Source organism: Megalops cyprinoides, chromosome 21 (genome assembly GCF_013368585.1).
Source record: "Megalops cyprinoides isolate fMegCyp1 chromosome 21, fMegCyp1.pri, whole genome shotgun sequence".
In the NCBI taxonomy this organism is placed as follows: domain Eukaryota; kingdom Metazoa; phylum Chordata; class Actinopteri; order Elopiformes; family Megalopidae; genus Megalops; species Megalops cyprinoides.
The window spans coordinates 11,178,505-11,205,767 of NC_050603.1; the positions used below are offsets into that span (position 1 = coordinate 11,178,505).

Consider the following 27,263-nt stretch of genomic DNA (forward strand, 5'->3'; position numbering starts at 1 on the left):
ATGGTTACATAAACAATATCTAAATTTTGAATTACCTGCTCCTAAATATAAAACTAGCAATCTAAAGATATTAAAATATTTAAAATATGAATTTAAATTATTAAAATATTTTATCAAAGGTAATTTAACTGTATGGGTTCTAGTAAATCGTCAAACGTCCTTTATATAACCCACTATTAATATTATTTTGACTGTTTTTGTCTTTTGATTTTATTGCGCTATTTCTATATTGTCTATTTCTCATTTTTTATTACAAAAAACGAAATATATAACTGTATTAGTTGCGCATACTTCACAGCTAGGTTTGTGCATCCTGGAGGGGTTAATACTCTCTCAAATTCACTAGGTTTCTCGCCATGAGCAGTCGTTATTTCCATATGACAGCAAGCTAGCTAGTCGGCTAAATGACGAAAAAAGATACAATGACAATAAACGGAAAAGTAATATATTTGTTAATATATTTGTTGACCGTTTTGGTCAAGCAATCGATTATTGATTGCAGTGGATAACTAGCAAGGTAGGCTAGCAGTCTAACTGACTAACTTGTTCTCTCTGTGGACGAGGTGGAGTGGAAAATTGTTTGATACCCAGCCAGCTAACAGATTCTGATATGCTTATTAACAACAATATACGGAAAACATGGGTAACACAGAATGCGGGACTAAATAATAGATACTTAGACTCAATTATGAATAGAGGTTACGCACAGCACCCGCTCATTGTCGACGACGCCACGTTGATTTAGGGCAACGTCGTCCGGACCCACTATGTCCTAATTGCAGGACCAAGGAACAACCTGAGACACGCATTTTCATTGGTCATTGTAATAAATAGGGATTTGGAATACGGCATCCATACCCATTTCTTAAAATCTACCAGATTACACATACACATACACATGGGTAAACCCCATATGAAAGAAATTAAATCGATATGGGATAAAATATCTTTTTTTACTTGGTTATTTATATTTGGCTTGAGAAAAAAATGGAATTCTCTATTATATATGTCATATGCACATTTTGTCGTTATGAAAATAATGGACAAGATTAAAATCAGAAATGCCTTTCAGTTTATATTTTAAAAGTTTCCAAATCCAGTTCTACTGGTGAAATTTTTATTGGAGAAACTTAAGTATGTATAGTACTTTTCATAAGGGTACAATGGTGTTTCAGCTGAAATGTAAATGGGTCCTTAAAGGAGAAACTTAATGAATTAAGTATTAAACTTAAAATGATTTACAATGTGTGTCAAGGACTGTGCTTGCATGCAGATTTGAAATTTCCAAACCATTTAAGATAAAAACTTGACCCTCCTCCTACAGTTGATAATACATTGATGTACACTCCCAAGAGGCTTTACTACTTGATTCTTGGTGAATCTGATCTGGCTTTTTGATAGGCTTTCAGTTTCATGCTGCTCATTCCATCGTGCTGGGGCCAAAGCCTGGGAATGCCTGGTGCCTCTTCTTGGAGACTGATAGATGACCAGTGGATGAGAAATGCAGGGCATGAGCTGGCCTGTAGGGGGAGATGAGAGACTAAGGTCATTTTCACACCTGGAAGTTTCAGGGGCAAAGTGGATGAGGGCCTCATTCTTGAACCAGGCTGGACATGAGCTGTAATTAGCAATCAGTAGAATCAGAAGGCCCTGAGAAAGTGGAGATGAGAAAGAGAAGGCCTGTTGGATGCCATTGGCAAAGAAATATGCCAGGAGGGAGTTGCAGTAATTTAGTTGGGACACCACCAGGGCATCGACCAGTAACTGGGTGGAGCAGATGCCAAGAAGCAATCCTAACTGACTGTGATGGCTGAATATCCCATGGTATATATCACAAAGAACAGGGGTTGCCCTGGGGCCATTGGTAAACTCCCTAAATCTGGCTCTGTCAGTCTGGGCATGTAATTAAGCCTTAGGTTAATTGGCTAAAATAAATCTCTCTCTCTCCTCTCTCACCTAAGCTGATGTATGCTGAGTAGTATGCTGAGTGCTGAAGTGGTTTCTCATTACGCAGGTGGGTGTTACACGTTGGTGCTAGTTGAGGCAGGTCAAACCTCCCACCTAACTGCAAAGCACTGAGGACTGATGAAAGGTATTGTATAAATGCAATTCATAATCATCATCAACATTAAATGGCTGGATTCCCCATGTGTCTCACAGAAAGGTGTGACAGATGCAGGTCAGTGACCTGTTATTTCGGGAGGAGGCCGGTGTGCTGCTGAATATAACTTGACAGTTCATGATGGTCTGGGACAGAACCAAGGTAACTGTGACTCCTGGGTAACTATGAAGTCCAGGGGAAGATCACATAATTAGGAGCTAAAGTGTGTCCAAGTTGTAGCTGGTCATCTTCAGCTAAAGACCTGTCATCATTTACATTGTTGACATCAAGTGGATGCTCTTACAAGTCAAGTACAATCCAGCAAAATGACACAAAATGTTGCACAAACTCGGAAACCATCATCCACACACGATCAGTGTCAAACACACAAGCTTGACACCCCAAACGCATACCTGACCCCGCATACAAGTGCAACACAATATACCAGACAAGAGTGTACCATTATAGTACAATACCAACACATACCCAGGGCCTACCTGGATAAATGTTAGTGCAATGGTTTGATGTCTACCTGTCAACCAGGAAGAGACATCTGTGAGACACATACTTCAGAGGGAGAAATGAAGGAGTGACAGCCAGACCAAAAGGGATGCCTACTTGTCCAGTTTTTCACCTGACCACTTGCCTTGTGAGTCAGAGGTGAAGGAGAGAGAGGAAGGTCAAACAACTGAAATAGTGGAGGAAGTTGGGAGACTGAGCCAAGATATCAAGGGAAGTCACCTAACAGAATAATTTAAGTGTCACTGGAAAGCTGATACACCATTTTACTGTGGATATGATACACTTGTTAGAGATGGATGACATGGACAGTGAAATTCAAATGTGGATACTGACAGAGCAGATAGAGAGTGTAATTCAAACAGTATGCCAGTATCTAGTACAGTGTTAGCTTTCTGAATGCTAACTTTTCCTTCCTCAGCAGCACAGAAAAAAAGTAGCTTGATGGTGGATATGTTGCTTGCTGTATTATTAGTGTAGGATGTTATGGTTAAATTAATTTTGCCCATGCTGTTATATGCAGTAGAACTAAAGCAGTTTGCACAGCCCATAAAACAGGCCAAGTCATTTTACTTGAGTAGTGGAGTAATTGTATTGAATGTGCCTATGAATACATTTTGGTCCACTGCAGATTCTTCACAAAAATCAACTGAGTGGTTACATCTTCTCAGGCATCAAGGGAATCCATTACCACCTCATTCATAGTAACTCCAAGCAAAATGGGAAGCTCATAAAAGAATTGATTTCGCCACCCACAAGGAAGGCAACGACAACAGCAGGAAATCAATTGACAAGCATCTGTCAAACGTGCAGGGGAAGTTACAGAAGTAACATAACGTGGCTTCAGCTTTGGATCCCCAGTTCAGAGTTGCATGCTGCAAGATACTGAGCGGACCACCATTACAGTGAGGTAAAGGATCTTGCCTACAGGTTTATCAGAACAACAGACAACCCTAAAACTTCTAGTCAAGAAAACTTCGTTTTACATGCTGTTTGATTTCACTGGCTACTTCTCAAGAGATATCAGAATGCAATGTTGCATATGTCTGGTTACTCTGAATGCATTTTCACATATATCCCCTAAATATAAAGTTCTGAATGTGAAAATATCTCTTTTAACTCTCCAATACTCTACATATGTATTTAACCTAGCTACACACATAGACTTTAGAGATAAGTTAAAGAATGTATCCAGTTTGCAAAGCCAATTCCTCTGTATCCTTTATGACTCCATCCACATTTATGCCATTTCACCTTTTCAGTCGGGTCTCACAAGTCACTTGGTTATCAGCTAACAGAAAAGTGTTCCTAAAGGATCATGCCACCATATGCTCTGTCCCACCTCATCTCCAAAAATGATATAAAGGCGAAGACTGCGAGCGGACCAATTAAAACGCGAGAACTCAGTGGTTCATGTACCCCACCACTGGATGTGGAGCATACCCTATGAGGCCAGACAAGGGTCAGCGCAGTTGCGCAACCTGCCACTAATGGAATGACTCCTACGGGAGTATCTCAGCTACCTTCGGCGTGAAGTAAACACGACCATAAAAGCAAAAATATCATTTATCAGGGTATAGAGACTAAGTAATCTGAACTGTCAGATTTCACTAATGTCAAAGACCGTTAGGCAAGTTAACTTAGGTTGTCTAAGTAGGTAGATAAGAAAGCCAGACTATCTTTACCTAGCTAACTAAATCACAACCGAGCTTTCCTGTAGCATCATGAAAATGGAACATCTTGAACTGATTAAAGGTACACGTATCAATTTGATAACAAAATAAGCAGCAAGCTAACCCGAAAAGGCGAAAATAAAGAAACACGCATGCCATAGCTAGCTAGCTAACAGTTGTCTCCCTCTTTCCATCCCTCCCCTCTCCTCTCCTCTTCCCCCCCTCCTCCTCTCCGTCTCTCCCTCCCTCACGGTGTTTCTGTGAGAATGCCCGTGCTTTACTGACAGAACTGATACGGGCTCAGCAGACATGGAGGCCCGTTTTTGTGAATGAGGCCCAGTCCAAATCGGCTTGGCCGCGATTACTCAAGCCCAGAGCAGAGAGAGAGTTCGGCGGCGTGGGAGATACTGCCGAGCACCGACCGCTGTAAGGAGAAATAAGGGAGAGGGAGAGCAGACAGACCGAGAGACCCATTTCGGGGCTCCGTTGATTCAACGCAGCCGCCATTTTGTTGTCACTTCGTGTTTTTTAAATATACATATATTGCATTGCTGTTCTCGGACGATGGCACCAAGGAAATCGTAACAGTGTTGCGCTTCATAGGAAATATTTTAGCGATTTATCTGCATGAATTGAACTGGTTAGTGCACACATACCATTGCATAGCCTAGCCAGCTAACCTGGCTGGCTAGCTCATAGGAAAGCGAGCTAACGTAACGTTATCTAAGGTAGTTAGCCAGCAAGACAGCAATGTAACGTTAGCTAGCCAACTGTGTAGCTAGGTAGTCTGATACATAAAGCAAAATATGCTTATCACATAAATGACCTGACAGTGACAGATATGTGACAAATCTTTCACATAGATGCTAATCTGCATACGTAGTGCTTGCTGGCTCGCCAGCACGGTGTACGAAATTGACTTCGCTGGTTGTTAACGTTGCTTGGCTATCAAACTGGCATTGCTGGCACTCTGGTAGCTGGCTAGCTACAAAAATAAACATTGTGTCCTCACACTGAATGGATTGTATTCGTTAGCTCGCTATAGTTGGTTCGCTAGGCGAAAGGCTATTTGTGTAACGTTACCTCGCCATTATTAGTATGGGTTGTCTAATTTGATTAATATTGTAGCAGGCTATCTACCTCCACTGGCATTTTTTTGGTATTGGCTATTAGCTAATTTAGCTAACTACCTACTATTTTGGGGGAATAGGCATTTCTCCTTTAGGATGTCGGTTGTAGAGAGTGAGTGGGGCAGAAGCACTCGCTAGATAGCTGGCTAAGGTAGTTAACACTAACGCTAGCTCCCCCAAGTCAAACCTAGGTGGTCGCATAAGATCGCTATCCAAGTCAAGGTTGTGGGAGCAAACGTTAGCTAACTAGCTACAGTACCTAAGCTATGATCAATAATATAACAACCTAACGTGTCAAAACAAAGACATACATTCCATTGTTTTGGTTCATTTTTACGACATTTGACGGCAATTGTTTTCATTATTTTGACATCTTCCATTCTGCAATTTTTTTTTTTTTGCAAAACAGCATTTGCAACAAAAACAACCGAGCGACCATGTTGATGGCTACGCAATAAGAGGATTTCAATCCAAATAATGTGAACGCCGTTTTTGGACTTGCACAGAGGTGAGTACAACACGATCTGTTTAAAAATACCTTGACTGACAAATCACGATAGCTAGTTGGTTTTCAATATTTGCATTGTTGTTGTGTCCCAGTACCATTACAGTGGCTATAATAGGCAATGTTTATTTTGAGACCACTATGAGAGTCAGTTTATGATTATGAACATTCGCTTCTAGTCCCATTTCGCCATCCAGAGCAAATGTAGCTAGCTAGCCTCCCATTTGATTGATTGTAGACTGTCAGTGTAAAATTATTATGCTAGAAATGACGAAATTAAGTAAAAGTTGCCTTGTATTCCATGTCTTACAAGGGAGCTTGCCTAATTCCGAATTTCTTTGACGACGCTTGACGGTTGTGTAAATATTCCTCGGACATTGCTAGTAATGAGGGATGTTAAGCAAATGAGAACACTCAAGCCATAATAAAGAGCTACATTACATGATGTAAGATAAGACAATCATTTCAAAGGACAGTAAACGAATTCGCTCTTTTTATGGTTTAGGCGACCAGTTTTTAAACGGGCATGACAGAAATGCACCTTGACGGTAATGACATTGTTTTCATGTTTACAAGTGGACACAACCGCTGCTTGCTCGCTAGGAAATGTAAATTAAACTGACTGTACGTAAGCTATGAAAGATGATTAGGAACCAGGCTACTTGTAGCTTGCTGCAAATTTCTTATCATCTAGTGAGGTTTTTAATCGCCATACGTGGTGTACTTCCGAGGTATTTACAGACCGTGGCGATGAAACTGACAGTAACGTTGCCTGGTGTCGCCCATGCGTGTGAAGGTTTTGTATAATGTATCTAACTTAGCTGGTAAATTACGAGTTCCGTCCGTTCGTTGGGGTACGAGATGAGGATCATTTTACGATGTGCAAGTCGCTGGCTGTTACCAGACGTAGTTTAACTTTTTGTCCAAATTCCCTCGGCTGACGGTGATTATGACAAAACGCCTCGACGAACGGGGATGTGAAGATCATCCTTATTTAACCTTATCAATATACAGTGTGGATCATTGCGCGTACAGATCTCAACACGAGTGACTCCTTAGTGAATGGCAACAGCTGTCAGTAATTATGGTGAAATTTTTAACTGCAGTAATAATAATTATGATAATGATTATTAAAATACTAGTGGAGGTTATCAAATTAAAATTAAGTCAGAATCTGTAATAATTGGTCCAAGACAAATTTCAACTCCGTATTCGCTCTGCGATTGTATGAGTTTATAGCTTTTATAGCTATATATTGTATGATTTTATAGCTATTATAGCTATAGCTTTTATATATGTTGTGATACATTTATACATTGTGACAGGGCTGTAGTGTAGGCAAAGTTGCCATTATAAACAGTGTTTGCAAAGTAAGTGAGGATGAAGGGGAAGGAGAGAAACAGGAGCATGTGGCTCATTCAATCAGCAAGTGCTTTCAGCACCACAGTCTTCTTTCCCAATCTGTCCCTCTTTAACTTTTCCCCCTCCTGTTATCACCCTCTTAGCCAGTGTAACCTCCTGTCTTTCAGCTTGTTCTCCTTCCCCACGCTGGCCTATATTGTAACGGTGTTCCACTTTACCTGACTCCTCCTGTCCCTCCTCTCTCCTCTGTCCCTCCTTTCCCGCCCATTACTTTACTCCTGTGCTTGTACTTTCCGCGCTCACACCTGCGTCTGTTGATCAGACGTCCCTGTCATGTCTGTCGAAAAAAGTGCAAGTTGAGACAGTTCTTCCCTTGAGCCTGAACCCCCCTGCCAGATGTGCGTCGATCTGACCTCACCTAAATAACTGTAAGAATATGCTGATAAACGGCTTCCGTTCGGGTCATGTGTCAGCAATGATTTCAAACGCAGTAATCCCTCTCGTCCGCACGTATTCGGTGTCAGTGCTTGTCTAAGGATCCATCTGGCGGCCTTTCAGGAAGTGTATCCGTTAATGTGTCAGCCGGTCAACAAATACACCTCTTAATGTGTCGGTTTGTCGTCTTTGAGCGCGGCCCTGTGTCAGTTCGCTTGTCTAGCAATTAGGCCATCAGGGTCAGGGCAGTTATCCTTTCAGCTCTGCCCAGACTAAAGGCTGTCAGTCAGTCGCGTGGCCTGTTCAGACATTAGTTCATTGCTGGTAATTGTGTCGAATTTTGGTAAGGGGACCGGACTGGACTTGAGGAGGTGGTTTTACCTTTTTAGCAAGGTGGTTCACATCAAAAGCACTTTGCAGAATGTGTAACATTGTAAAGTTTGAGCATTGAAATGTGAGAAGTGAATGACAATTTATGACACGGAGGAAGAGAGGGTAAGGGGAAATATAGGTGGAGAAAAGCAACAAGAAGTGCTTCCCGTGACAGAAAGAAAGAATGAAAGACAAAGAGACTGCATTTACAGAGAGGGAGAGACGAGCCGTGTTTATCTTGGCAATGTTGTGAGCTGGTCAGAGGCACAGACAGACAGAAGCAGATATGTTCACTCCTGAGAGCGAATGCTATTCTTGGCAGGGTCTAAACAAATGTCATCTTATTGTCAACTGTTTGATCAGTGAAAAAGCTCATTTGACTTTTGAGTAAGAGGGAGTATGGAAGGGAAACGTTGTATTCTGCATTCTATTTTCTGTTTCTTTCTCACGTGCATTAGTTGCCACCACAATATCTTATTTTTGGCACAGCAGCTGATCAAAGGAATGACAGTACAGCAAGGCGCACGGTGACATTCAGAGCACGAGGGCCAGAGTGGATGCAATAAGCGAGGGATTGTTGTTGAAGGAAGGAAGGAAAAAGAGAGGAAGAGAGGGAGGGAAAATCTGTTTTCGATTAGCGGGAACACAGTGACTCTAGTTTGACCGTCGTTCAGTGCGGTTTCCAGCAGGCGAGCTCGGGGAGGGGAGGAGAGGAGAGGGGAGGGGAAAGAAAAGGGGGCGATCGGCAGAGGGAGAGAGAGGGAAAGTCAGGGAGAAAAAAGGGGAGAAGGAGGGAGAGGGGAGGAGAGAAAGATTGATGGAGTGAACGAGAGGGAGAAAGCCAGTGAGGGGTGGGACTGGAGTGTGGTATTTTTTGGGTGGGTTGGGGGGGCGGGGGAAGGGGTGGGGGGGTTGGGGGGGCGTTGAGTGGGAGAGAGAGTGTAACTGTAGTAAACACAGAGAAGTAGGCGTGGGTTTTCAGGAACGGATCCCAGATCCTCATTCAGCTTCTGCAGCACGACTGTGGTACGGTAGCCGCCTGCGCCGTTAGCGTCCCCCCGGCAGCGGCAGGCCGCAAACCATCGCTATGCGCCCCGGCTCGCTCTGATAGGCTCCCCCAAAGGCTGGGAAAAGGGCTGCTGGATACCCCGTCCGCTGGGACGGGGCGTGCTGAAGTCATTGTTCCAAATTATCTCTAAATGACTTCACCGGAGAAAGCACCTGCCTAGAATACCCACATTAGACTGCTCAGCGCTCTTTGTAAGCGGGTGGTGTGTTTTATGGAGGGTCCCCCGGGATTGGGATTAAGAACTCCAGTGCGCCAGATGCTGACCAATTACTGCGCTCCAGTCCTGTCCCACTTCTGTGTTACTGTTTAGTGGGGCCTGCCAGAGTCCTACAGCATTCCTGCAGTACTTGCAGAATTGGATTGTCAGTCTACTGCTGGGTCAATCTGTGTCATTAAATTCGTGGTTATCGTCCTGTAATGAGGTGGTAGTGTTGAGTAGAGGCTGGAGTGCTGGATGCTTGACCTGAGGGTTGTGGGCTCAGGTCCTTGGGGGCAGCATTTGAATCCTTGGGCAGGGTCTCAATTGCACCTAATTTGTTCCGATGAAAACTCTCCTCAATAAATAGGTTACCGAAAGATAGCTGATCTATTGTGACTATTGTGGGTTGCGCTAGGAAAGTGTGTCTGAGAAGCAGATAGGCCAGATGATAACAGTGCACTTTTTATTTCATTACCATTTGTTTGTATTTGTCTAGGTCACTTCCTTATAACCGTTGTGTTACTGTTCTGTGTTAGGAGGAATACTCTTCTCTGTGGGTACACATTCTGACGTAGCTTTAAGGGTCAGTAGATGTTATTTTGATTTGGATTTTTATCTAGGCTTCCTTTAAGATAAAAGTACCTTTAATCTGCACGTGGTAAAGGCCAAATTACTGATGTTGTATTTAAGTTAGCTGCACGTCTCAAAATATTGCTTGACTTGTGGCTGTTTTGCCATTTTGTAGTAGATAGGAAATAGTAAGGCCTTTGACATGTGGTCTGTATGCTGTCAGCTAAGCAGCATGCACACTCTTGACCCCTGAACATGAAGGTAATGCCACAGTATGCTTAAACTTTAACTTTTTATGGTCGAACTCACATACCATGCGAACCTGAAGGAAAGTGCTGGTTCACTGAGCAGTGTGTTGTTCTTTCAATTCATCAGTGACCATCTGCAAAGCATTTAACAAGTACAGATGCAACTTCAGCCATTTGCACAAAGTCCCAAATTTGCGCTACCAAAGGTGTCTTTTTTTTATTCTTACGCAGCTTTTCAACATATGTCCAGACATCTTTTCAGCATCTGTCTGAACTGGGGGCATTTGGGAGTTAGGTAGCATTTGGGAGACTGGTACTGAGAGGGTTTTTAGGAGTGCTTATGTTTAACGATCTGCACCTGCCACTGAGTAAAGGGTGGGGTCGATGCTGGAATGAAACCTGGCAGTTGACCCGTTCTCTGGCAGCGTTTCAGATGTGAGTTAGGGACTCTACGTCCTGGGAAATTTATATTGAGCTGAGGGTGATTTTTGAGTCACGGTCAGTATTTCACTTTCGGTTGATTTTTTTTCTTTTTTTTTGCCAGGTCAGAACTAGACAGGGACAGATGAGATCTCCAAAAACCCTCACATGATTTTTTTTTTGACTGAGATGGGCAGTCTGCTAGCCTCACTGGCATGGAATGACCCCTGTGCCGTGTTGAATCCCAATTTGTCAACCCCGCATGTCTCATAAATAGCTATCTGGTTGCTGTAGCTGGAAACATCCAATAATAACACGATCCAGAACGCTAGTATTAACGGCTTTGTGATTTCCATAACCAGCTGTATGGAAATCTACTATTCTGAATCAAGACCTCCTCCCTGATGTGGTCTGGCACGATGGGGGTCAGTATGGCTAGTTCAGTATGCTCTCATTGTCAGACTGTGACTCATGAACGGGACTCATATTTTCTTTCGCCAGTATGAAAATCCCTCCACAGAGCGTTGCTGTATGGTTTGGTCTAATTTGTTACAGTTTTTTATTATACGACAAATGACTAATTTGGCTGTCTTTGTCCTCCCCCTTGATCCCTCTCCCTCTGTCTTCATTTGTCATTCTAGCCCGAAAGAAGGAGAGAGAGGCCTGGACCGCTGGAAAAGGACCAAGCAGCAACCTCCGAACAAGGATTGCTTTCCTATCCCTGTTAACCCCCCTCCCCCTTTCCCTCCCCTTTTCCCTCCTCCCCAGCCCTCTGCCTCTCCCTAAAAACTGCACCTGGGGAGAGCGCCACCCCTGCTCCCCTCAAATCTCTGATGGATCAGAGGACCCAGGGAGGGTCTGCCACTCCGCCCCCCCTCCCTCCCACAGCCCCTTCAGGGGAGCGAGAGAAGGAGGGAGGGGGTGGGAAGAAAGAAGAGGAGAAGAGAGAGAAGGAGCGAGAGCGGTCGCCCCCGGAGGCGGGTGGCGAGGGGGCCGGCGCCGCCGCTGACCAGCAGCAGTTCTCCGTCAAAGAGACCAACTACTCGGAGGGCAACGTCAAGCTCAAGATCGGGCTCCAGGCCAAGCGCATGAAGAAGCCGCCCAAGATCCTGGAGAACTACGTCTGCCGGCCGGCCATCCGGACCTCCCTGCGGCAGGGCCGGGGAGGTGGGCGGGGCAGCCGCGGGGGCGGGGCCGGGGGCTGCGGCGCGGGGGACGGCGGCACGCACACCCCCCCGCAGGACAGAGAAAGGGACCGGAGTGTGGCTCTGAACACCAACACGCACCAGCCCGCCGTTCCCCCTCCACCTGCCGCCGCCCCTCCTCCTCCCCCACCTCCTCCTCCTCCTCCTCCTCCTCCTCCCCCTCCCGCCACACCAACCCCTCTCATCGCAAACCCTCCAGGAAAAAGGGTCAGTGTAAACGCGTTTTATCATGTCACCCCTGTCCCATTTCCCAGCAGTCTGATCCATAATACTACTGAACAAGCATGTATACGCACTCACAGCAATTCTGTACGGTGCGGTGCCAGAGAAGCAGAACTGTTCTTGGTTTCTGCAAATGTCTTCAAAACAAAGGTGACAGGCAGGACATGTGTAACAAGCTTCTAACAGGCGGCCGGTATTAAAAACTATTACAGCTTATGACTTAAATAGATTTTTTTTACTCATAAAGGATAAATTGTTTCTTAATTTTCTTTTCCTCTTTGGCGTTTTGACTGCATATTAGGTGCAGAAGGTGTTACCTCTCTCCGGCTTTCTGTTTTCACCTCTGTCAGTTCGTCTGCATTCATGTGTCTTGTGCTTTTGTGCTCCCTGCACGGCAGCATCATGCGTATTACCTCACCTTTCTCTGTGCTGTCGTATCCCTCCCTTTCTCCTCTGTTTTGGTGTCACTGTGTCCTCCCCCCCCCCCCCCCCCCCACCCTCCCGCCTCACTTTGTCCTCGCTTTGACCCTGATAATGTTTTCGAGTGTACTACAGAGATAGCGATTCTCTGCATCACTGCCTTTTCCCGTCTCATTCACCCGTATGTCCTCCTCGGCGATGAAGCCAGGAAGCTATAATCGCCTGAAATGGCACACAAAAATATTTGACCTTCACTGCGTATTGCTTTCATAGCCTCACTTCTTTTTTTTTTGCCTTGCGCTCTTAGTGCTGCCTGTCTCTCCATCCCTCACTTTGCTTTGTTTGTCTTTTGTTATTGAGCAGTTGGGAGTGAGTACCAAATGCAGCCCTTGAGGAGAAATAGGGCTCTTTTGAGCCCTATTGAACAAATAAACGCTAATGCTCCTGGCACGGTGCGGCCAGCTTCACACCTCCTGCCTTGGTCCAATCGGCACCTTTGCCTCGGTGCTCCTGTCGCGTTGAGTCGTTGTTCTTCTTGCCGTCTCGCCGCTTCTTGTTCTTGTGGTTCTGTAGGAAATAGCTGTTGGCACAATACGTTGTCGAACCGTCATTTTTTTTTTATCGGCTGTAGGCAACCCTTCATTTAAGCTCAGCTTGTGACGGGCGAAATTAAACGCTGTTCCGCCAGAAAATTTTCTGACGTGACAGAGAGTGAGTCACAGCTCAGAGGTGCTCACAGGATTGTAGCTGGTAATCTACAGCGGTTGTGCCGTTAAGATGATGTACACTTTCACCATGCAAGTTTCAACAGTAATCTTGCTGATCATCACGTAAGAGTTATCAGTGAGGGTAACATATTCTGTTAGAGCCAGCTAATTAGCCTATAGTGCAGTCATCCTGTATCATTTATCACATGACATTATCACATCAGATTGCAGTGGAGTTATTGTAATGATGAAATCAGATTACAACCAGAATACAATCAGATGCAGAAGGATAATTGTATTCTGTGGGTTGTTTAGGTAATTAAATGCATCCGAATGAACTGTGAAGGATGAAACTTAGACTATTGACTGACAGTGAAGTTGACTGTGTCTATGTAGTGCGTGCAGGACCCAGAGCAGCCTGTGTCACTGACTGTTTCATTCACCTTTTGCAAACAACCTTTTTCATTTCATTTACAAGTGGGATATTTGTTTATTCGTATTTTGAATGCAGGGCATTATGTGAAAATCAAAAATTCACATCAAAATCAAAATTGTTGGATTTATATGCTGTATGAAAGTCAATTAACTGTACTTAATGTCTGTGTTCCTCAACAGGGTCCCCCAAAACTAGCCCGCAAGTCAGAGGTGAAGTCAGACCCCTGTGCCGACAGGCCTTTAAATCTTCACCACCTTTCAACAGATGACAGACTGACTCATTCAGAAAAGAAAAGCCCCTCTCCTCTAACCAACAGCTCTCCTTCATCCACCCCAGCACCTTCCCCTCCCGCTCCCGCAGCACAGGACCCCAAGGAAGGGGGGGGGCCTGATGGAGCCTCCAAACCCCCCCAGCCTGCTTACATAGAGGGCCAGAGGGAGAGGGAGAAGGAGAGAAGTGTGTTAAACGGAGGGTCACCCACTGTCACAGAGAAACTGGCTCAGCTCATTGCTATCTGCCCGCCGTCAAAATCCACCAAGGGCAAGGTTCGCAAAAACCCCTCTTCCACCGCCCCGTCAAATGTGAACTCGACAGCCGCCACCACTGCCTCCAGTCCCCCAAGGCCGGACCCCCCCTCACTGAACAGAGCGACAGGCTCCTCCCCTTCATCCAACTCTCAGCCGCACCCCCCTCCGACGCCCGTTTCCCGCCCCCCTGGTCGCCCCCCGGGACCTCGGCACAGAGACAGTATTCTGGAGAAATTCTCCGCCCCGCCCCGAAAAGAGGAAGGGGACAGGGACGGACGGGGGGGCAGCAGCAGTACCAGCAGCACTATGAGCACTAATGGCAATAGCAACCCGGCAACCACCGCAAACGGCAGCGGTAACAACGGTAACGGTGTCAAGCAACAGCCTCTTTTCACCTATCGCCCCGCGTCGTCATCTTCAAGGTCACCGATCTCCTCCTCTGATGAGAGGGTAGGGGGTGTATCAGATGGTCGATGGGGCCCTGCCTCTCTTAATAACCTTTCCAGAGGTGGTCCCACCCAAACTCCTGAAAACAGTGACAGAGAGAGGGAGCAAGAAAGAGACAGTGCTAGGGACTTGGGCAAATGCCCCCCTTCCTTAAGACAGGGAAGGCGAGAGGTTAACAGTAAACGGCCTGTGTCTCCTCCTGGGGGTGAGGGCAGGGGGAAGAGTTTGAGTCCCGCCAACAGCAGTCCGAGTTGCGATCAGCGCGCTGCTAGGGCAACCACCCCCTCAGAATCCACGAGACAGGCTTCCTTGCCCTCAGAACCCCCTGACACAAGTGCCCCGGCCCCTGTCCTGAACGTCACGCCCCCGGTATTCTCCGGCTCACCCCTAGAGCAAGACTGCAAACCCCTCAAGAAACGCAAAGGTAGACGCCCGCGCTGGACTCGGGTGGTTAACCGGACGCAGAGGTCGGCTCACGCCTGTACTGCTGACGACAAGCTGCTGAAATTGTGCAAACCTCATTTGCCCTCATCCTCCGCCCTGCCTCCTCACAAACCTAGACCAGTGGGACGTCCCCCAAACCCCAATCGGATCCCCCCATCTGTGTCCCAGCTCTTCGCGGCTCCACCCAGGAAACGAGGTCGCCCGAAGTCCAAGATGCCCAGGCTGGACGTCCCCCCCGCTGGCCGCTCTGTCCGGCTGCCCCCTTCCAAGGTGTACTCCCTGCTCAAGTCCAAAGAGGAGCAGGACCCCCCTGTCTTGCACCCGGAGGTGGATCTGAACCCTCCGAAACCCATGCCTAGGAAGCGTGGACGGCCTAAACGGTTGCCCCCCAACCTACCCCAGGAGACACAGCCCCCAACTTTGGCCTTGGAGGAGAGGGGGGGTAGCGGGACAGCAGCAGGGGAGAGCGCAGAAGGGGATAAACTGTTCCGCAAGAAAGGCAACGGGCAGCTGATAATGAAGACCATCATTGGTAAAATCAATAAGATGAAGAGTCTAAAGCGTAAGAGACTGCTTAGTCAGATCTTAATGGGACCGGGGGCCGGAGTTGTAGCTGAGTCCTCGCGGGTGGCAGGTGGAGGGGTGGTGGGGTCCGTTGCAGCTGCAAAGCACTCCTTGTCTTCCCTGGCGGCCTCTTTCGGGAGCAAGTCGGCTCCCCAGATCAATGTCAGCAAGAAGGGGACGATATACATGGGCAAAAGGAGAGGCCGCAAACCTAAAGCAGCGTCGAATCCCGCAGCCAGTAATCCCACTACCCCACCCGAACCTTTCCTGCCCCCAGCTTCTAACTCGCCCCTCCACCACCACCAGTCCCAGTCTACCCATTCCCAGCAGCACCTGCTCCCATCAGAGGTCTTCCCCTCCCCCTTGCTTTCGCAGTCTAGCGGGGGCCAGAGTCCTATTAGCGATGCTGGGTTTGTGGAGCCGGGTGCCGTGCATTTCGCGCCGCATTCCCACTGCAGCCACTCCCACCACGCCCACCATTCCTTCCCCCTGCGTCCCCTTGCCTCCCCGGCCCCCTCCCCTCGTCCCCTCGCCCCTTTAGGTTCCTCCTCCACCGTCCCCTCCCCGCTGAAGAAGTCGTCCTGCCGCGGCCATCACCACCTCCACTACCGGCATCACTTCCACTACCGCAAGATTTCCCCTCCCCCGCCGCTGCTGCCCACGTCCCCCTCCCACCTGAGTGAGCTGAAGGAGGCCACGCCTTCGCCCGTCAGCGAGTCCCACAGCGAAGAGACGGTACCGAGCGATAGTGGCATAGGAACGGACAACAACAGCACTTCCGACCGGGGGGAGAAGGGAGGAGGGGGTGGCGGTTTAGGGGGCATGGGGATTGCCCAGGGGATGACGGGAGGGGTTCTAATGCCTGGGGTGGTGGGGTCGGTGGCGGGGGTGGCAGCCGGGGTCAACCCCCGGGGTCGACGGAGGCACTCCTCGGTGTTGCTAGATCGCCCCTCCCCTTCCCCTTCCCCTCTGGGCTCGGGGGTGTCTCCTGACGCCCGTAGGACACCCCCCGCCCCGCCACCCTCGGCGCTGATTGGCCACAAAGAAAAGCACAAGCACAAGTGCAAGCGGCGGGGGCACAGCTGCCCCGGGTATGACAAGCTGAAGAGGCAGAAACGCAAACGCAAGAAGAAGTACCTTCAGCTCAGGTCTCGGCGACAGGACCCGGACTTCCTGGCTGAGCTGGACGACATGATCACCAGGCTGAGCGAGATCAGGATAGGCCACCGTAGCACAGCCATAGGGCTGGGGAGCGCTTTAGGGCTGGGGAGTGGGGGAGCAGGTAGAGGGACAGGCTTGGGGGCTGGTGGGAGCAGTGGCGGGGGCAGCATGGGGAGCAACAGTCACCCTCCTCCCCACCACTACTTAGCCAGAGACCTCCTCCCCACCATCTTCAGGATCAACTTCAGCGGGTACTACTCTCCTCACCCGGCTTACCCCTGTGACTCCCTGCACTATGTCCGCAAACCAGACCTCAAGAAGAAGCGGGGGCGTCCTCCAAAGCTGCGTGAAGCGATGGCGGAGGTGCCCTTTGTCCACGGGCTGGGGTTCCCCCTGTCAGGAGCTGGTTTTTACCACCCCTCCTACAGCGTCCCCTACTCCTCTGCCCCTCTGGGACTGAGCTACTACAGAGGTTACCCCCCAGCAGCAACCCTCTACCCCCACCCGCACCATCCGACGTCCCACCCTCCCCCTCCCCACCCGCACCACTCTCCCTCCTTCCCCCCGCCTCCTCCTCCCTCCTTCATGCACCACCATGCTCCTCACCTCCTGCTCAACCCGGCCAAATTTCACAAGAAGAAACACAAGCTTCTGAGGCAGGAGTTTTTGGGAGGGGGCAGGTCCCCTATGCTCTACTCCGCCGTGCCCCCTGAGCTGTCTTACGGCTGGCTCCACGAACACAAACACAAACACAGACACAAGCACCGGGACCGGAGGGGGGAGGAGGGCGGGGTCGAGGGAGGAGTCGGCGGAGCTGGAGGTGCGGGGGTAGGAGGAGGAAGAGGGGGCGTTGGGATGATGGACACTCTGCAGCGCTTTCGATACGGGAAGGATCCCGCAGCTCCCACCAATGCCAGTAATTCAGCAGCTACCCCCCCAGCTAACTCCCCATCCTCCTCCTCGTCATCCTCAGCCGAGAGGTACAAACGCAAGGAGACCACCTTCTCATGCCTTGGACCCTCCTATCTGTCCCCAGGAGGGGGATCCAGGGGGTATCATCACCAGGAGTCCTGGCTGAGAAGGGGCAGCCCTGACGTGGATTATGCCCGCTTCTCCCAAAAGTCCAACCCCAACCAGGACTCCTTTGTAGCAGGACACCTGCCAGACCCCGCCGGGTGCTCCGACAGCGAGGAGGAAGAGGAGCCTCTTCCGGCATCTCCGCACTCGCACGCCGCTGGCCACCACACCAACCTGTTCGCCTCTGCCCTGAGCCGGAGTACAGCAAGGGCCGGCCGGGGGAGGCGAGGAGGCGCAGCAGCCGCGGCCGGGAGCTTCGCGGGATTGGACGGGATGCTCAGGAAAGACCGCCCCTCGTCAGCTGAGAGGAGAGACACAGGTGAGGAAGTGCTGTGTGGTAGCCTCTCAGGGAAGCTCTTGGTTCTAAGTTGACCTAATACTACATGTGGAAAAGGACTTGAATGTAGAATTTGGAAGTGAATTGAAATTTCCAGCTTTGGAAGTACAGTAAAATTGAATTTGACACGGTAAAGGAAATTTAATTCAATATATTTAGTTCATCTCCAAATATAATGCCTCTAAAATGGCAGAATTGTGCTGTTGGCAGTTTGGGTGGAAATGAAGATGGATCACAGTAATTTGAAAGGCCTGGCACTGCGATTGATGGATTTGGGGTTGCCAACAATAAAGTTGGTAGCAAAGTTGTACATAAAATAAAACACTGCACCATTTCCCAGAAACAGACTATGGTAGGGTGGTATAATTGTACAATGGTATAATTCTAATGTTTATTAATAATGAAATTTTACAGATTTAGGCACAGGATACCAAGGACTCTGTAGTCTAGTGGTGTATTGCACCGTGTAACATTCCCTATGATCATAGAGAGGGAGTGTTTGCACAGACTGCCCCGTGGAGCTGTCTGCGTTGACATGTGGCATCTGTATTGTGTGTGCAGTGAGTGAGTTTTTCTTTTTGCCTCGGTGTTCCGTTTCCCATCATGCCATTGTGAGCGGTCAGTACAGCGTGTGGTGAGTTAAGCCCGCCGCTGCCCGGTCCTTTCAGTCAGCGTGTGTGGTATGTGTAGAGAGTAGCGTAGGGCGGGTGCGGTCAGAGTAATCCGGGCGGGGCGACGGGACCACGGGGGGGGGCATGGGGTCATCTGCTGTCACGGCGGAGGCGGGGGGTGTGAAGAGGTGAATGTGAGGAGGGAATTAGAGAGACAAAAATAGAGATGGAGTGAGAGGTGCAAAAAAACATACTATAACTGGTCGTGTGAGGATTGATGGATACCTGCTTGTTCTTCCTCTTTCCTCATTACTTGCTTTAATTCAATGAGTGATACTTATCAGGTTAAGCATTTGTCATGTGGTCAATACATAAACCCTACTCCCCACTACTTTTGGTGCCTTGATAAAATCCCAGCAGTTCGGGCGGTCCAGTGACCAGTTAATGTTGCATATACCAACATACAGAGCAACGTACTGCTAAGTATTACCCTGCCCATTATCAGCACTCCCAGGTATTGCCAGAGTAGTGTGACAAGACTGTGTGTGGAACGGGGGGGTCGTAATTAATGCCCTTATCTCAACGATTTCACATCGCAGGCCATTTTCTCTGACAGCTTCAAGTACCTGAGCGGCGCGTTAGCACTAATGCACAGGCGGGCTCCGCTGCTTGTCCAACTGCCGGAAACTCAGCCTCTCATTATGACTAAACCACATGCAGCGAGATGTGCGGTTTGTGTTCTCTGGCCTGCGAGCTCCACGCAAGCCGTCGACCTACTAGCACTGCTATAAAAAGCCCGGGCGCTGCTGCTGCTGTGTGTGTGTGTGTGTGTGTGTGTGCGTGTGTGTGTGTGTGTGTGTGTTGGCCTGCGCAGCCCGTCTGAGCCTGGGGAACGGACGAGAGGGAGGTACGGATACAGTGCGCTTTGCGGGGTGGTAAGAAAGTGACAGGGGGATGGTAGGGGAATGGAGGGCGGGAGGGTGCAAGCAAGCGAGTGATGTTGTTTTTGTGGAAAATGTTTGGCAGCGAATCTCTTAAATAACTGGTTACACATGTAGACTGTCTCTCTCTCTCTCTCCCTCTCTCTCTCTCTGCTGTCCCTTTCTCTCTTTCTCCAATATTCAGAATTATCCCATTACAGTGAGCAGGAGTGTGTTGCCAAAGCATTTCAAAACAAAAATGAGAAAACGCACATCAGTCCAAAGTCAGAGAATATTACTCCCCCTTGTACAGCTCTACCCTGTCTGCTCACTACAGCAGAACCTAACAAAAAGCCCCTGGTCCCATTTCCAGTGCAAATAATGTAATATGAATCATGAATACTGCATACATGTCATGTAATATCTGAAACGATATATGTCAATATGCATATAAAATATACATTTGGCTTCAGTGGACAGGACTGAGGTACAGAGACCTGAATATAAATATGATATGGGTGACATTATCTGTGTGACAGAGTGAGTGCATTGTTTGTAGTGAACGTTTTGTGAAAATGAAGGAAATGCGCATTAAGCTTGCAGCTGTTTGTGGCGTTTTAAGTAGAAACCGCATACTAGGCATTGCAGTGGTATAGAATTTCATATCGTACATGTATTGTGATTCTAAAGTGGCGTATATTTGGATTATTATTATCATTATCGCCATTTAGCAGGTCCTCTTATCCAGAGGGACATAAAAAGGTTAGTTTTATCAGTGTATACAGAGAGATATTTGGTGAGGCAATTGTGGGTTAAACACCTTGCCCAGGGGTGTAACAGCAGTGACCCTGTGGGGAATCCAACCAGCGGTTGAGTCCCGCTCTTTACCACTATGCCACACTGCTGCCCCTCATACTCCCCTCTGACACAGCTCATGTTTAGATAGAGGACAGATGCTTATTTGTGCAGGGAAGCGTGTTTACGGTATACCCGCAACAGTAGGACTGAAGCACACCTGTCTTCATTTAGCACTGTCGTGCTAGAATGTGGCCAGCGTGTGTCTTCCACATGCATACGTATACGCGCAATTCCTAGAAACAGATTGGGGAAGTCCAGTGGAGGGAGACTGACTCATTCTCTCTCTCTCTCTCTCTCTCTCTCTCTCTCATTCTGTGCTCTGTCCCTTTCTGTTTGCCTTTATGATATCACCTTTCTGCAAAGCCTTTTCCTGGCAAGGGCAGTTAACTGCTGTCATCTTCTTTTCATCGTGTCTGTGAATGTGTGGGAAGCTGGGTGTCTGTTCTGTTGTGTGTGGACTGCGTAGGTCCATTACTATAATATATTAGGAAGGAGCAGAAAGCTGGTTTCCCTGTGCGCTGACCCTACATACAGCTTTCTTTTTTTTGCAGAATGGTTGGTGTAAGGGTTATGGTAATATTAGCCGATCAGAGATCACTGCCTGTCTGTCTAACTAAAGCTACTTGGAGTTGCGTTTGCTGATTTTAAACAGACAGTGTAAAGTTATACAAGCTTGTGTGAAAGATTGTTAACTACTAGGGAGACAATGCATTCTGTGTTCCATGCTGGTTCTGAAGATTGTTTGTTAGCTGTTAAATTCCTGTCCCCACACCATGCAGTCTTTCCACTTGATTTTGAAGATTGCTCTGCTTTCTTCCCAGACAACAATAAACGCTGAGAGTCCTGAGGAGGTTGTAAATTGACAGATCTGTTAAGGGCCCGAAGATGTACCGATAAGTGCCTTTATGACCACAAGACCACATACAGCGTCCTGACCGAAGCTTTGGGCTGGCAGAACTTTTTAATCACAGAGCTGAGGAGCTGCATCCCACTATCCTGCTGAGGGCTGCAAATAATCAATAGGAACTGAGGAGGAAAGAAAAAAAAAGCCAGCAACCCCAGAAACTGAAGAAAGTTTTCTCAGTCATAGTCTTTGCACAAAGTGGGAAAAGTGTGTTAGCAGAAGGGAAAAAAAGGGGAAAAGTACATTTGCTTTACATACCACTACATACAGTACAGTTTATTACTGCTGTGAAGAAATGATTTTGATCACCTGTTGTCATAAAAATATTTTTAGCTTGTTTTTTAGCATCCCATTCCCATTATTATGCACGTCTTGTAAATCACCAGCTGCAACACGTCAGCTCTATGATCAATTTCAGAAAGTGGAGATACTGTGCAGCTCAGAGGCACTCTGGCAGGTGTGAACTATTTAAAGTTTCTTTTTGCCTCAAAATAAATGTGGTCTAGGTCCTGCCTAAATCTGGAACATAGAACACATGATGACACAGACGTTATAGTGTCTTAAAACCAGAGACGTACTGTGGTGGTGTGCCGCAGCTGTCTTAATAATACTGTTAGCACGGTTACTGTAGCATAGCAAGTGCTCACTATGATAACTGTCAGCAAACAGGGCAAAAATACCATCGTGTCCATCATTGTCACATGGCATTCTGGGCGGCTGAACATTTTGTTCTGCTTCCATAGATGGAAGTGTAGGCTGTTGGGAAAGCGCTCAACAGGCATGCAATGGGAGTAAAAACAAATCATTAAACAATTAACTTGTGGAGAAGCCCTGTCCCCAAACACAGACCCACTTCTCCGCCCATACAAGCCCCCTCTTTCTCTCCTTGTTTATGTCCATAATGCCCAAACCGCTGTGGAAACCTCCGCGTAGGCCCCGCGAGGGATGATTGATTCTGTGATCGTGAATGGAACCGCACGGTGTTCAAGCTTTCCCGGGTTCGAATGTGAGCCTTGGCCAGCGTTTCCATTCGGTGATAGTTACCAGTCTTTGATTCAAAATCTCAGGTTGGCTGGCAGAGAGAAAAAAAGCCACATGCTGCTGACATACTTTATCCTTCAGTGGTTTCGCTCAGGCTATGAATACTCTTTTTTTAGACTTATGTAATCTGCTTGAGGGCATGCATGGGGTATAGATATATTGGCCACACTTTATTTTAAGGGCCTGTGTGTACTGCTAGATAACATTTTCTAAGTCCATAACTACTTGCTAATCAGACTTATGCAAATGCAAGTGGAGCCAAATGTGTCAGAAACGCCTGGTGGGGAGGGTAACGTGACGAGACCATACTGTCATACAGTACTTTTATGGCGATAAGGATAAGGAGATGAATAAAAACACGTTAACATAACCCATTGGGGGGGGGGGGGGGGGGTGTAAGGCCAGGCTTTGAAGGAATGTTCCATTCTTCTTTCTTTATCTAGTTTTGTTTGTTTACAATGCATACAATATGGGTATGTAGTTTGGTGTCAAGAAGTCAAGTGGTATTTTTAAATCCATAAATGAGCTACAATTATGTAAAGCAAGTAAACCAGAAATCATTTTCTATAAACTGTTGCACGTGTGTAGTATGTAGCACTCTGACTGCTCTCGTTACTAAAATGCATTTTTTTCATGCTAGGCTTCATGGTAGAGCTGCTTCTCGTACAGTTTTAAAGTGATCACAGTGGTTTTTCACCTTCGTGTGTGAAATGCTTTCCCCAAAACACAACATATAGATGAAAAAAATTGTTTTGTGTGGGACAGTGACCTTTCTCTTATGCTGGTTTTTAATGTCTAGAAACTCAAATAGCTGGTCATAGCCCAGATAGTTGCTGTCTTCTGGCGCCCTAAGTGTGATTCTTTTCAGACTGTCCTGTCTGTTTCTCGGCAGGCATGACGGGGAGCAGTCAGACGCGAGGAGCGCACTCCGGCGCCCCCGGCTGTCTGGAGGGCTCACTGCACCACCGGCACCACCAACAGAGCCTGCACGCGCACTCTCATTCGCACCACCCCACCCGGCACTCCTCGCACTGCGGCCACGATGTGCCTGCAGGGGAGGGGCGGGGCCCGCGGAGGCCACCCAGCCGGGAGAGGGGCAGCGGCAGCCGGCAGGCCAGCCCCTCCACCCGCCCCGCCCAGCCCTGCTGCCTGGACTCCACCTCCCCGGCCCCCTCCCCCTGCTCCAAGCAGTCCCCCCTGCACCGCTCCCGCACGCCCGGCCCGGGGTGCGAGAGGGCCCTGTCCACCAAGCGCAGCCTGGACCACGTCAACAAGATCCTCCGGGCCAAGAAGCTTCAGAGGCAGGCCCGCGTCGGCAACAACGTGGTGAAGAAAAGGGGCCCCGGGCGCCCCAGGAAGTACCCCCTGCCCTCGCCGACGCCCTCCCCCCCGCCTTCCCCCGCGCCCCCGCCGACGCCGTCCCCTCAGCACGAAGACGGGGGGGACGGGGAGGGGGGCGACACCGTCTCGGACGTGATCGAGGCCGTGGTGCAGGGTCAGCACAGGATGGGACAAAAAAGGAAGCGCTGGGAGAGGGACAGAGAGGAGGAGGAAGAGCGGGAGGAGAACGAGGAGGACGAGCCGGAGGAGGAGGAGGAGGAGGAGGAGAGGGCAGAGGGAGGAGAGGAGGACTCCAGGGACGGGACAGCGGCGCCCAGGGGGGATCCTAAAAGAGGCTGGCTGACCCGGGAGGAGCTTCGCTGTTTCCGCAGGTGTGCAGCACTCACCGTGCAGTGCAGGAAGGCAGTGCTGTGCATTTCACTCCCTCACTGCATATTTAACCAGCAGAAAGTAACTGCATCCTCACCTTGTACAGTACCAGTCAAAATTTGGACACGCCTACTCATAGCAGGTTTTTCTTTATTTCTACTATTTTCCACATTTAGAATAATTATAAAGACATTAAAACACAAATAGAATTATGCAGTGACCAAAGTTGTTAAACAGGTCAAAACTATCTTATATTTTAGATTCTTCAAAGTAGCCAAAAATATTTTTAAAAAGTACATTTTTTGGAAAGAAATTCATAGGCATCAGCTTAACTATTTATATTTGTTGAAGAAACAGATTTCAAGCATTTAAGCATAGGTCTTTGAATGCACGTTTCCTGATATCCGAATCAGGTGTGCCTAAACTTTTGAATGATACTGTATCTTCATACATAACGGCAAAATATATATAAAGACAAACTCCTCAGTTGTAAGGGGACAAAATGTCGTCCTAGCCTCAGATATTGCCTTACAGTATTATACTTGTATTTCAGTCCTGCATTGTGCATGTCAGCATAATACATCCAATATTGATAAAATTACTTTGTACTGTAAGATCCATAAATCATGGTGGATGATGCCCTCTGGTGGAGGCTCCTTGTCATTACATTCCTCCAAAATAGTAAATGTATGCATCTCTCCTTCCTCCTCGTTTTTCTTAGTGCTCTGGAGGGGAAGCCTGACAGCCAATCATCAGCAGAAAGCTTGGGTCAGCCGCCGGTGGAGCAGGCCCTGCCCCTAGCCGTGAGCAGCCAACGGGAGAAGAGAACGGCCAGGCCGCCCAAGAAGAAGTTCCAGAAGGCGGGCCTCTACTCTGACGTCTACAAGACCGACGAGTGAGTGCTGACAGATAGAAGCACTGCCTGCTCTGAGTATGACCCATTGACACACTTTAACTGTGTCAGTGACTACGGATACGTAGCAGCGCCAAGGTCACAAAACAAGAGATCTCTTTTTCACTCCCTCTCTCACACTTGTAACACCTCTCCTCTCCCGCTGATCGCTCTTTGTTACTCCATGTTCCTTCGTTTTCATTTCCTAATTAATCTGATATTCTCCCCCCGCCGCCTGTCTGTCACGCTGTCAGTCCCCGCAGCCAGCTGCTGCAGCTGAAGAAGGAGAGACTGGAGTACACTCCGGGGGAGCACGAGTACGGCCTGTTTCCAGCCCCCTTCCACGTCGGTGAGTCTGTCTGCCTGCCCGTCTGCCCGTCTGCGCGTCTGCGTCTCTGCCCTTTCTGTGCGTGTATGCGCGTTATGAGCGGCGGTGTAGCACGGTGATAAGGAGCATGGCTTGTAACCGAAAGGTTGCTGGTTTTATTCCCCGCTGAGACACTGCTGCTGTACCCTTGGGCAAGGTACTTAACCCAGAATTGTCTCAGTAAATATCCAACTGTATAAATGGGTAACATGTAATAATTGCAACTTGTGTGAGTCACCCTGGACAAGAGTGTGTGTAAAAGGACATTAATGTAAGGTAGTATAATGTATGAGCCCACCTGATCTGCCTTGCCTCTCAGCTTGTGTCCCTCTCTCTCTCTCTCTCTCTCTCTCTCTCTCTCTCTCTCTCTCTCTCTCTCTCTCTCTCTCTCTCTCTGTCCGTCACTCAGGGAAGTACTTGCGGCAGAAGCGCATCGACTTCCAGCTGCCCTACGACATCCTATGGCTGTGGAAGCACAACCAGCTGTACAAGAAGCCCGACGTGCCGCTCTACAAGAAGATCCGCTCCAGTGAGTGCCCCGCCCGAGCCATGGTATCCATTCACCCTGTCCACTGGGAGAGCCCGTTAGCAGATCCCGTTAGCGGAGTGTGTTAACTCTGGCCGTGTCCCCCCCCCCCCCCCCCCCCCCCAGACGTGTACGTGGACGTGAAGCCCCTCTCCGGGTACGAGGCCACCACCTGCAACTGCAAGCGTCCCGACGACGCTGCCGAGAAGGGCTGCATCGACGACTGCCTCAACAGGTAGGCCCCGGCAGGGGGGTGCTCTCCCGCCCACACACACGCGCGGGGGCGACACAGCTACACCTTGCTGTGATTACACACGCTGTTTCTGGAAACCGCCGGGTTACTCCGGGGCACGTCGCATCAGTTGCCATGGTGCTGTCTGTGGGGAGTGACCGTGACTAAGGGCTACTTTCCATGTGACACCTCACAGCAGGGCTGATATGTGTAGGGACTCGGGGGCCCTGTAGTGTCCACTCACTTCCGTTTCAGCCACGAACTAAGTACTGATCCACTTCAGGACGTCACGATTTTGATTGAACAGGGATAGGTTCTCTCTGTAGTCCTGGTACTGTCAGAGGTTTAAAGTGAGCTGGAATGTTAGTTTAAGCTTTGGCCCCGAGTAGGCCCCTGGCACAGAGGATCAGCGTGTCCCTCCCTGCTGTAGGATGATCTTCGCGGAGTGCTCCCCCAACACCTGCCCCTGCGGGGAGCACTGTGACAACCAGCACATCCAGAGGCACGAGTGGGTGCAGTGCCTGGAGCGCTTCCGCGCCGAGGGCAAGGGCTGGGGCATCCGCACCAAGGAGCCGCTGCGCGCTGGCCAGTTCATCATCGAGTACCTGGGGGAGGTGGTGAGCGAGCAGGAGTTCAGGTGGGCACGCCCGGGGGACAGGACGCGCATTCCCCCCTCTCGCCACATCCACAGAAACTCCACTTCACTGCCACACTTGTTGACTCTGTTGAATGTAAAATGAATTGGAAGCCCCATTTCTGACTAGTCATTGAGTTACATTACATTACATTCATTTAGCAGACGCCCTTTTTCCCAGAGCGACTTTCAGCACAATAGAACATAACTGTATCCACTCAAGAGCAACAGTGTCAGACTACATAATTTATGTAAATTAATATTATTAATATATTCAGCATCAGAATAATTTATCAGGTCTCATAAACTGCAGATAATGATTTTTTGTTACAAAGAGTAGTCCTGCTTGCCCTTTAAGAGCAGGAAATAGTGCTGTAACCGCCCGGCCCTCTTTGCAGGAACCGCATGATCGAGCAGT

General features: G+C 48.6%; 1 protein-coding gene across 1 annotated transcript in view; it reads left to right on the top strand.

Annotated features, from left to right (window-relative positions):
- The first annotated feature begins 4,566 nt into the window (after positions 1–4,566).
- The window catches only part of ash1l (ash1 (absent, small, or homeotic)-like (Drosophila)), a 34,018-nt gene continuing 11,321 nt past the window's right edge, over positions 4,567–27,263 (top strand). Inside the window, exons 1-11 of the mRNA XM_036555110.1 lie at positions 4,567–4,719; positions 5,833–5,931; positions 11,245–12,015; positions 13,773–18,132; positions 23,377–24,196; positions 24,916–25,089; positions 25,341–25,435; positions 25,863–25,982; positions 26,106–26,214; positions 26,642–26,848; positions 27,244–27,263. The exon at positions 27,244–27,263 is cut by the window's right edge and continues 127 nt beyond it. Of these exons, the coding sequence (XP_036411003.1) occupies positions 11,437–12,015; positions 13,773–18,132; positions 23,377–24,196; positions 24,916–25,089; positions 25,341–25,435; positions 25,863–25,982; positions 26,106–26,214; positions 26,642–26,848; positions 27,244–27,263 (6,484 nt within the window). The 5' untranslated portion in view covers positions 4,567–4,719; positions 5,833–5,931; positions 11,245–11,436. The remainder of the gene's footprint in view (positions 4,720–5,832; positions 5,932–11,244; positions 12,016–13,772; positions 18,133–23,376; positions 24,197–24,915; positions 25,090–25,340; positions 25,436–25,862; positions 25,983–26,105; positions 26,215–26,641; positions 26,849–27,243) is intronic.